The sequence below is a fragment of the Macaca nemestrina genome, chromosome 14 (assembly GCF_043159975.1).
Source record: "Macaca nemestrina isolate mMacNem1 chromosome 14, mMacNem.hap1, whole genome shotgun sequence".
Classification (NCBI taxonomy): domain Eukaryota; kingdom Metazoa; phylum Chordata; class Mammalia; order Primates; family Cercopithecidae; genus Macaca; species Macaca nemestrina.
In genome coordinates this window covers 109797165-109808684 of record NC_092138.1, presented here as the reverse complement: position 1 = coordinate 109808684, position 11520 = coordinate 109797165, and the positions used below count along the sequence as shown (strand labels likewise).

General features: G+C 50.6%; 1 protein-coding gene across 2 annotated transcripts in view; it reads right to left on the bottom strand.

Annotated features, from left to right (window-relative positions):
• Positions 1-119: 119 nt before the first annotated feature.
• Positions 120-11520, bottom strand: part of LOC105463950 (syntaxin binding protein 1) — an 81264-nt gene continuing 69863 nt past the window's right edge. Inside the window, exons 18-20 of one of the 2 annotated variants that reach the window (XM_011711438.2) lie at positions 10232-10386; positions 8305-8430; positions 120-2046 (exon numbers count right to left, since the gene is read on the bottom strand). In XM_011711438.2, coding sequence (XP_011709740.1) covers positions 8321-8430; positions 10232-10386 — 265 coding nt within the window. In that variant the 3' untranslated portion in view covers positions 120-2046; positions 8305-8320. The remainder of the gene's footprint in view (positions 2047-8304; positions 8431-10231; positions 10387-11520) is intronic. The other variant, XM_011711439.2, reaches the window with a different exon arrangement.

Here is an 11520-nt window from a genome sequence, read left to right as displayed (position 1 = left end):
CATGGGGACCTGACTTGACCATGCCACAGCTCGGGGTGGCCGCCTCCTCTGTGACGAACCACTGTAAAAGCTTTCTCCTTCTGTTGCCCAAAGGAAAGCCAGACTACAGGCCCCTGGATACCGGGAAGGGGTGCTGATTTCTTTATTTATTAGACTCAAGTGCTTTAGTACAGAATGGTACAGAGATGATATATGTTTGTGCTTCAATACTTTCAAACACTGAGATTCTGATAATTTTAGGGTAAACAAGTTTCAAGACAGACTAGCTTTTTTAAAATATCCTTTTGATAAATTATTTTCATATAAATAACAGAGAAAGGGAAACCAACATCTTTGACAAACAAGGTCCTGAAGCATGAGCACTGTTTGGCCCGAGGGAGGGGACAGAACAAGCAGCGGGAGTACGACACCCGGAGCAGGTGCCTGCGGTTCTGTCCTAAGGAAATCAGGTCGTATAAGTTGGGAGGGAGACGGGGAGAGATCTGACGACTAATCTCAGTGCAAGGGGAGATTTCAAAGCCTTGAGAAGAGAACACCACAATGCAGCGAGCGGAGAGGGCGGGGGGCAGGCTCTGAAAGGGAGGTGGAGGCGGCGCCGAGCTCGTGTACAGCACTTTGCGAGGACATCACTAGACGAGTAATACACACATGGCTTGCAGGAGGTCAAGGGCGGCGAGGGGGCTGGGCAGGGGACATTTTTGTGACTTCCACTGTTATATTTCACAACAGCAGCAGGACAAATGGTGTGCTCACCACTGGAGAATGAGAGCTGCTGAGCCTTGAGGATGGCGAGACAGCCTTTCCTGCATTTGCTGCTTTAGTTTCTGCTTTAGAGCTAAGTTTTATACAGAGAATAAAATGACCATCTTCTCTTACAAACACGATGATGTATGACCCCACACGACACAAAATAAGGTATTATGAAGTATCTGAAACTGAGGATAATCTGACTGAAGATTCTTGCCGAGAGGGTACAGGGTCTGTGTGAATCCAATGGGCCAAGAACCTTCTCCACAGCCCCAGCCCTCTGTTCAGGCACCTCCAGAACCCATCTGTTCTGGTTCATTCCTGACCCTTGAACGAAGGCTGACTAGGGAAAATGAGCTGTTGGGGTGATGCCTGGGGACAGAAGGGCCTGGGCCACAGGCTCCGGACTGTTTTTCCAAAGAGATGGAGGCTCCCAGCGGGAGTTTGCTTCTCACCTGTCGGGGCACTGTGACTTAGACTGGAGGACTTCCCTCAGGATCCCCGCACTGTGGACACAGGCCGGGGAGGAGGCAGTTACGGGCTGTGGAGGAAGACGCTGGCCTGGCTTCGTGCAGACACCCCAGCCTCCACCCACAGCCACACCACTGGGGGCCTGAGACACTGGGAAAGGCAAAGAGGTCTGTTCCACCTCGGACCTCCTGAGATGTCCCGATTGTCACCTCCCAGGTTATTTGGATGAGAGCAGGCCCTGAGGGGTAGAGACTGGAATGAAGATAACAGATTAGTCCTCAGTGTGAAATACTCCAAGAACACAGACATCTCTATGATTCTCAACGAGGACAGGAACAACCCCAAACAAGGTTTTAAAAACACCCAAATTTCTACCGTTCCATACCCAAGCAATGTGCACATGTCACCCAGGGTTATGTACAAGGTCACAAATCTTAAATAACGGGGAGGAGGCGTCCATTCATCCTAACAGTCCAGAAACTTCTCCTGCTGCACACCAACTGCACATGAACTTCTCCTTTCCGGATACATATGTAAGATACTCTTTTAAAAAAACACAATGCATTATTTTCTTTTGTTTCAAACAAGAAGAGGGCATCACTGAACACGAGAACGCAGCGGCAACAGTGCCGGCCAGGGCGTGCAGGGCTGGGGAGGCAACGGACGCAAAGAACTGAGGCGGGCGGTGGTGGGACGCTGTGGACCGCTGTGGGATGGGGCGTGTTTGGAGGGGCGACTTATTTTTTTAACTGCTTATTTCTTCATCTGTTTTATTCAGTTTCTTCAGCGTGTCCAGCAGTTTCTGTGGGGTGAGGATGTGCGTGGATCCTGGAGGAGGCAGAGAAGACAGTGAGCTTGCCAGTTCTGGTTTCTAACACTTTTCCTTTCCTGCGCTTCTCGACTGCCAGATCTGCACCCACCCCCCTCCCCCACCCTCGTCTGGGTCTAGTGGAAGCAGGGAGGGGAGCGGGGGTTGGGGTTGGGGTCCCGTTGCAATAGGCCTGGGAGATATTCGGGGGCTGTGGATAAACAAAACACATCCTCTGGCTCAGGCAGGGTCCCAGGCTGCACCAAGGAACGAGCCGCCTCGCCATCAGGGTGCAGAGCCATCTGCAGGTGATGGGCAGCTGCATTTCTAATTCACTCTTAAACTCCAAGTGAAGCCGGGAGAGAAATTCCAAACATGGCAAGGGGGAAAGGTTGAAAATGGGGCCAGAGTTGGTAGGGGGACCATGTGTGGAAAGCATGGTGCCTGGGAGAGGATGCTGACAGGCAAAGCCCCCTGGGAGAATCCACTGACCTCTGGGAGCCAGCCAGTTGGTACTGCCCTGGTGGGTGGGACCTCAGGTGTGAGAGGGAAAGGGCCAGGGGACCTGAGGCCTTACCTTGCAGAGACCGCGTATTGTAAGAGATTAGAAATGCTTGCAAAAATTTAAGCTAATGGAATTAGATATACTTCTACTGCAAAAATAAAAATAAAAATAAATGAAAGTCTTTTTCATAAGGAGAGAGAGAGAGATCTAGTAAGTGCAGTAAAAAAAGATGCATGGGTCGTGTGGTTTGGACATGGACTTAAACAGAAGAGAGGTGACCGGGGTGGTGTGTGGGTGAGCATGAGGCCCGCACGCATGCAGCAGTGCGCTTCAAAGAAAGGTCCTGGTGGGAGAGAAGAACGGAACAAAAGAGACCCGTACTTGAAAATGTGCCTCCCTGGAGACGTGGCAAAGGAATGGGCCTTCATGGGAGCAGGGGAGCAGAAACCACTGGATGCCAGATTTCCACCTCAAGGGCAGGCAAAAGAAGGCTTTGGCTGGCTCATTGGGCATGACTCCAATACCAGGGTCCCTATGCATTTGACCACTGACTACTCGCTCAGCTGACCCAAGACTGCTGGAACTGCAGCCCTTCCTGGTCACTCCAGACTAGCAGAAACTTGGAAAGCCCTCTCTGTTCTTCCAACATCCCTTTCTCTGCAGTTCAGGCCCCAGCTGCCCACTCCTGGCTGAGCAAGGAACTTGTCCTCAGATGGACGCCCTGTGCCTGCGGCCTGCAGGGGCCCTGTGCTGGAAAGCTGACTCATTATTCTGCAGACCCGAGGCTCCTTCAGCAAATGTGATGCAGGTTTCAGGAGTGTGTCCCTGGGCTTCTTTATAGCACTCCTTTCCCCTGAAGTCCACTCATTTCTGTGACCTTACCACTCCTCCTGCTTGTCCTAAAAGAGGCCAAAGGCTGATGTACAAATGAGGAGAAAGGACGCACATTACAAGGCTTGCCCCAGACTCTGAAGAGTGAACCATTGCCAGGATGGGGGGCCTCCAAATTGCAACTCCATGTAGCCCACGTGTCCAAATGCTGAAAGACGGCCTGTCCTGCAGAGTGTGGGGATTCGCTTGGGAGCTTCCTCGTTAAAGGCAACAGCAAGGAGCGCATGTGCCAGAGAAAACGTCCCCGAGGCCCTCCTTAGCCATCCAAATGACTCCAGGAAATAACAGGGCAGACTCATCTTAGAGGCTGCATCTGAAGGAGTTCCTCTGATCAGATGCTGATTCCCAAGTCCTCCCTGTCTCTGCTGATATGTCAATCTGGGATTTGGGGGAGACCAGACAGAGGTTAGGGAATTCATGCACTAGAAGTCTCTCATATTATCTAATCACTGACCATTCACTGCTCCCAGTCTTGACTGAAGAACAATTCTAGGACTGAGTACTGGAGACAATCAGTGAAGCCTCGGCAACAGGCATGGGCCTAGGACTTCACCCGTGTAGTTTCCTCAAGGGAACCAGACTAGCTGGTGTAAATGCTGACCGTCAGAAAGCCAGTTCTTCACACTCAATCGTCCGTGTTGTTTTAATAAATTGGTCAAGCTTCTCACCACTATAAACACTGCAAATTAAGCTGAGTGAGTCCATAATCCACATTTTGCACACGTTCTCATTTTGAATCCACAGATGACTGACCATATTGGTTTTCCAGAATAGAGCCGCAAGTGGGCTCTATTGCTTTGAGGGTCCTATTTAGTCCCTATAACTGGAAGATTATGAAATGTAAACAGTGGTCTCTAAAAACTAAATTGACGCCCATCCACATGACTGTGTACATGTTTTCAAAGCTGTGGGCCAGACACAGCAAGCTCTGATGGGACAAAATCCTTCTTTCTATGCGGACAGAATCTGAAAACCGAAAGTGTTCTTGCAGGCTAGCTGGTCCAATCATTCTTGAGTTTGGCTGAAGCAGACCTACTGACTCAGAATATGCAGGGTGGCACCAGAAAACGTGTACGTTTAAGAGCAGCCCAGGTGAGTATGATCATCAGCCAGGTTTGGAAAACTGGGATCCGGCCCTCCCCTCTCATCCTACACATGGGACACATGAAGGCCAGAGCAGTCAGGTGCTTGCTCAGGGTGGGTGGCATAGACAGGAGAAGCAGTGCCTCCAGACTCTTGATTCTCAGGACCCCTGGGAGGGGAGGGGAGGGGAGGGGATGGGCAGGTGGATGCTTAAATAGCAGCCAGGAAATAGGTGGGCCTGAATTCAGATTCAAATCTGAGTCCCAAAGACAAATGAAACGTACCTGATCCCAATGTGGAATGAAGCAAAATAATCAATATAAAAACCCTCAAACTTTCTCCCAGGTGGCCCCCATGTACTACAAAGATCTGATCCAGTCTTCAGCTCTCCCTCATTTGCTTCTGACAATCTCTTGGGTACTCCCCAGTGAAGAGTACTTTTATCATAAACCAACCAGAGCAGAGAGGTGAAAATCTAATCAAAAGATTCCATTTCTTAGACAACGTGGAGGGATTGGTGAGGATTTAGCGAGAGTTGTTGGTTAACCCTGACCTCGGGGGAGCCAGCCTCAGCTACAGGAGGGAGAGGAGCCGGAAAGAGAGGGTGTGGCCCCATCGCCCAGGCACGGTGTCTGCTAGGAACCTCTCATTTGCTGCAGGAAAACTCATCCTCTCTTAAAAGGTATGTTGGGCCAGGCGCAGTGGCTCATGCCTGTAATCCCAGCAACTGGTAGGCCAAGGCTGGAGGATAACTTGAGCTCAGGAGTTCAAGACCAGCCTGGGGCAACATGGTGAAACCCAGCCTCTACCAAAAATACAAAAAAATTAGCCGGGCGTGGTGGCGCATGCCTGTGGTCCCAGCTACTAGGTAGGCTGAGGTGGAAGGATCGCTTGAATCCAGGAGGTCCAGGCTGCAGTGAGCTGAAATCATGCCACTGCACTCCAGCCTGGGTAACAGAGTGAAACCCTGACTCAAAAGAAAGAAAAAAGACACAAAAGATATGCTGTCACAATACTGGTCTTTAGGACACTCAGGTTTTCTGACGGTCTGCACTGTCCTGCACTTTGGTCACCTGGCCGATCACAACAGAAGAGGGCAAGTCAGACCTTAATCTGCTTTCTGACCTCACTGGTATTAGGGCTCTGTGCCTTGCTTAACTGAATGCTCTAAAACCCAACACCACTCAGCAAATGATTTCAGAAGCCAGGGATATACGGAGTCTGTTTACTTTCTCTTTGTTTTGATGGCAGCTGAGACCTCCTGTGCTGATCAAATATAACGCAAAGGAAAATAGTCTGCAAAGGAGAAGCTTGTTCTGAAGCAGGGAAGCCCAGAACTCATCCTAGCAGGAGCTTTTGCAGTTTGAGCCTGTGATTCTTTCAGATGCCGCAAGTGGTCTGGTATTGCTGCAGACTCGACTGAACATTTGTCTTTCTAGAAGTCTTAAAATACATACTGCAGCAAATCCATCCACCTACCTGCAGTCTGCACACAGAACCAGATGTCTCTGATTTACAACCTATCAAGGTACTTCTAAGGAATGATTTTTTTTTTTTTTTTTAAAGAATGGCTTTTATTCACCCCATTCTGGCCTTGCTTTATAGGGAGGGCCAGCCCAGGCAGGATGGGAGCTATAGCCCAGGGCTATAACCAGGTCCACTTTCTGCTTTCCCACCTACTTTCAGTTCCTTAGCACACTGCTGCCCTGACGTTCATGTCAAGGAAGGGAGAGAGGAGGAGATAAGCAGCGTAGCCTGTTCCTACCTTTAGGAGGAAGCATCATTTTCCCTACATACACAAGCAGCTGCTGATGCCACCCAGCCAAGGTTCTGACGGGCCATTCCCCTGAGGCTCACCAGAGAGTGAGAGAGTGGGCAGGACTGCATGGTTTGAGGCACAAATCGTAATCACTGAATGTACAGAATGTCAGAGGTCCTGCATGCCTGGGGGCACTGCGATCCAGCTTCCCTCTGCTCCTATGCTATGGCCGAGAGAGCGAGGGTATCTTCCTACAGCCATACAGGTGCCCATGGAGGAGCTGGGGTAGAGGCCAGTCCTCCTGGCTCTGAGTCCAGGTCTCTCTCCACTGCTCACAGGGGACTCAAGCTCTGTGACTCACTGAGCCACATCTCAGCTCAGGTGAAGGGGCTTTTCAAGGGTCCATTGTCAATAATATACACAAAGTCAGGTACACAAAATATGGCCTCATGACAGAATGTATAACAAGCTAAAGAGTCACCAATGTGATGATGGAAGCCTGCCATTTAAACACACAGGAGGTTCCCATAATCTCTGAAGGATGGAAAGAGAGGAGGGAATGAGGACAATTTTGAAGATCAAAATTTGGATAGTCAGCCGTGCACGGTGACTCATGCCTATAATCCCAGCACTTTGGGAGGCTGAGGCAGGCAGATCACCTGAGGTTGGGAATTCGAGACCAGCCTGACCAACATGGAGAAACCCCGTCTCTACTAAAAATACAAAAAAAAATTAGCCGGGGGTGGTGGCACATGCCTGCAATCCCAGCTACTCAGGAGGCTAAGGCAGGAGAATCGGTTGAAACCAGGAGGTGGAGGTTGTGGTGAGCCGAGATGGCGCCATTGCACTCTAGCCTGGGCAACGAGAGCGAAACTCCACCTCAAAATAATAATAATAATAATAATAAATAAAATAAAATTTGGATAGTCTACTAAGCAGACAACAGGTTCTGGGTAACAAGCTTGGTAGGAGACAGAATACACTCTCTAAAACCACACAGAGCATTAATAATAGGTTTATGCTGGGCACAGCAGTGTGGGCCTATGGTCCCAGCTACTCGGGAGGTGGAGACAGGAGGATCTCTTGAGGCCAGGAGTTTGAGGCTGCAGTGTGTTGTGATCACACCTGTGAAGAGCCACTGCACTCCAGCATGGGCAACACAGCAAGACCCCATCTTTAAAAAAAAAAAAAAAAAAGAATACATTTCTACTGAAAGGCTCTCGGACCTTACCAAGGGACTTCAGTGGGAGAGAGAGGGGTATGACTACTCAACTCTTGAAAAGATGCACAGAATTAAAAGTAATTACTAAAAGAGCAAATGACTGTTAAGTGCTGTTTCCTGCAGAGGAACATGAAACAAAAGCTCTTCCCACTAACGATTGGAGCTCCCCAAGGAGACGGCGGCTTGTGACCCAACTACTCCTTATCACTTATTCCTTGAGAAGTACCTGTCCTAGGAAAAAGGTATTCACACCATCTGTCCAGCTGCCACTGACCTGGGTCTATTCTGTGTTCCCTGCCAAGCTTCCCTCATGACCAGCCATCTCCACCACCACCTGCCTTCCTGGACAAGGTGTTCCCCAAATGTCCACTGGCCTCGCTCTCAGACCCCCACACCCAGCAAAATCAGGACACTTTAAATTCCTTGTGGGGGCCACAAATTCATCCCAGACAAGCAGGCTTGGGCACTGTGCCTCAGGCATCCCCCAGAATTCCAGCTCCCTCTCTGACAACTGTTCACAGCAGTCATTATCATTTTTGGTTTCCACCCAGCGGCCTGCAGGCGTCTGACTGAGCAGTGTGGAACCCAAGGCATGAGTGAGCCAGCAGGTCGGAGCCCGGAGGGTTCATGGCAGGGCTGTGAGGGCAGCACTGGACACATTTTCAATCGGTGTTGAGAACTGCAAGCATTTTCTTGTTGAAACAAAATCAAATAAATAATAAACTAAAAAGGAAGAAATAAAGAAAAAGAGTGACGGAATAATCAAAGAAAGCCCTTCAGAGTGGAAGAGTTTCTTTTCTGTAATAAGCTGCTTTTACTTTGTTTCTTTGGCTCTCACTCCATTGTTGGAGCCTGATCCTCAAAAGATACCCTAGAGGACTCCCTGAAGTCGGGGTGTCTCAGGTCCATGAGAAATTTGGTGGGAGTGAGAATGTGAGTAGAACCTGTGGGAGAACAGAGGCCAGCTGACTGCTTGAACAAAGGTACGTCACAGGAACATGCCAACTTAGGCCTACATTTTATGCAGTCAATGAGGTATGAGAAAGCCAGACACACACATGCGTGCATGCATACACACACACAAGCGCGCACACACACAAGCGCGCACACACACACGGCAGCAAGGCGGCTGGCATGCACAAAGCAGGGGAGGCAACACAGCGGACGTCAGCTGTCTGTGCGAGGCCCCTCCATGAATCTTCATGGGCAACTTCATACCCCCAGGTTCCCACCTCCCAATATATGGAACCTCAAGTCAGGTCTAAAGATGAAGGGGAAGATTTACACCCAAAGCCTGGCTGTGACAGCTTCTGTCCAGAAAAGCTGTGTTTGAGCTCCAGAATTACTCCCTACATTCATGCAACACATATGCAAGCAGGGAGCAGAGGGCTTTCTCACCGGGGCTACACAACGGGAGGGAGAAACAGTTATGTGGAGAGCTGGTGACCTGACACGGGAAGCTGGAGGGCTGTGGCGGGGAGGTACAGTCTCCCCACTGGATTGTGCTCTCAGAGACGCGGCTGACAGCCCCAGATCCATCTTGAAAAACCCAGGAACAGCCATGTGGACTGGTCCACGGAGTCTGCTCACTTGGATACCTTGCGGGGGTGCTGTGACTTGCTCACCCCAAATTGGAAGTATAAAACCGCCACTTGTTATTGAGATAATGACTGTGCCTGGGATTAAGACCAGTGGTGGGCACCTGTGGCAGAAGGTCAGCGATGCCTCCCAGCTGGGGCAGCTCTGGGCCTCTCCCTGTAGCAGTTCATGTGTAAGTGGCCTGAGAAGCCATCCTTGGCCCTGGAGAGTATAATTCCCCACCGGGTGCAGAGCACACCCCTTTCCAAATGGAGGCCAAGAGCCTTGGCCTCTTCTTGCTCAGCATGAGCCTGTTTCCACTGAGAACAGAGCCCAGCCAGGGTAGTGAACATGACAGCTTCTTGCCAGTGTTGAGAGGGCCCCCCAGGCTGGTGGGTTCCCTCCATTTTGTTAAGGGCAAAACAGGACAAAAAGGGAGGCATCTGGAGAAAGCAAGACTTTTCTTAGCTCATTCATCTTCTTCCAGCCCTAAACATCATAGAAGCCCCCAAAGGCAAGAGAAGGGAGAAAAAGCTCCTGCTGCGTTAAGTCAGCTCCTACGAGTCGCTTCCTCTCTTTTGGAAAACGAACAGGAAATACGAGAAAGGGCATGGCAGAGCTAGAAAGTGGTTGGAGGTGGCTGGGGTAGCCCTGAGCAGAGTCCAATGGTCAGGCAGTAGTTTCAGGCAGCACCTGCTCACAGCTGTCTGTCCATCTCCACCTGACAAGTGAAGAGGGCAGCGATTGACTGCCATTCACTGCCCATTTCTGCCTGGGTATGAGGCCAATGCCAGGAAACTGACAGACCTCATCTTGGGCCTAGTTCCATGCTGTGAGTATTACTGATCCCATTTTGTTGAGTAAAAAAATGGTTGGAGAGCTCCAGCCACTTGCTCAAGGTCCCCTACTTGCAGTTTGCAGAGCAGGAACCTGAGCCTGAGTCTGCCAGACGCTGCGATCAGGCACTTCTTACCTCATGAGGCTGCCTTCCACTGAGAGACGCAGCAGGGCAGACCAAGGAGGGAGCCCTTGGCCCCCAGCTTCTGCTGTCCACAGAGACTAAGCTTTGTGGGTCAAGGGAGTCTATGACAGAACGCGACACCAAAGCGTGGAATGGAGTTGAGGTGCGATGCGGCGGCGCCTTCCGCTGGAAGCATGGCCACTCACCTATCAGCACCTCCCACTTTCCGTTGGCCTGGGTCACCTCGTAGGCGCAGCGCATCTCATTCAGGCTCACGCCCCCAAGGATGAAAATGATGAGGCGGGGGCCACTGCGGTACTCGCCTGGGGCCTTGTTCTTATGCCAGTGCCCATAGCGGGCGCTGAGAGAGAGAGAGAGAGAGAGAGAGAGAGAGAGAGAGAGGGAGGGAGGGAGAGTGAGAGTGAGAGAGAGAAAGAGAGAGAGAGAGAGTGCAGTATATCAGTCAGTTTATCTGCACTCACGGCATCTAGTGCTTCATACCCCAGTGGTTTGTTTACATATTAGGTCTGTACACTTGTGCTCCAAACAGAGTAGACGCTTAGTGAGTGTTGGCTGAATTTCACTGCAATGCAATTTTCAAGTGGTCTGGTTCCCAGGAGAAGAGTCACTATGAACGCCTGTGCTGCTGTGACCTTGTCACTCTTAGAAACATGCAGGCGACAGACAGGATCAGTTCAGCTCTGACATTTTGCTGGGTCAAGTTCAGTAGCATCCCCCTGCTACAGGCTCATGCAGACGTCTACCCCAAGTCGTGCATGCCTCTGAGCTTGCCTGGGACACTCTGCTGTCAGTGCGCAGTGATGACAGTCTAAGAGCCGCCTTCAGGCTGGCACACAGATCCCCTGAAAACATGTACTGAGTGAGGGCCTCCCCAGTACCACATCCCAAGGAGACACAGGCCTTGACCAAAAGGTCGTCCTTGAATGGGGAGGTAGGGAGAAGGAAGTGAGCCCAAATCCTGGTCTGATGAAGAGCTCGGTGCTATAGGGCCAAGCACAGGGAAGCCCTGGAACCCTGTCCGGGCACCACTGGGGAGGCTTCTCCATCCCTGAGCTGCTTTCTGGAAATCGCGGTGAAGCCAGGCAAGAAGAGTGCTTCAGTGGTGGGGCTGCTCCCAGAGGGGCCTCCCTCTGTCCCTGGGTTTCCTTCAATAGCCTTTACCTTTGACTGAGAAATAGGAACAAATGGGTTGTTCCCAGGTTAAGAAAATGAGAAAAATGAGATGAAAGGAGCAAGTCCTTTCTGGCCACTGCAATGCATCACCTTTCTTCCTGACTCATGACAGCCTTACAGTCACTTTCCAAACCAGGAAGAAGCCTGGGGCACCGTTTGGGCCAACAGAGAATCTCACGGTCACTTTTGTTCCTTGTGCAATCATTTGACATCCTGTTCTCATCACCCAGCCTGATTGTGGCGCTACTGGGGATTTTATATTTTATGCCATGTTTGGCAATTTTCGTTTTGCCTCTGCTGC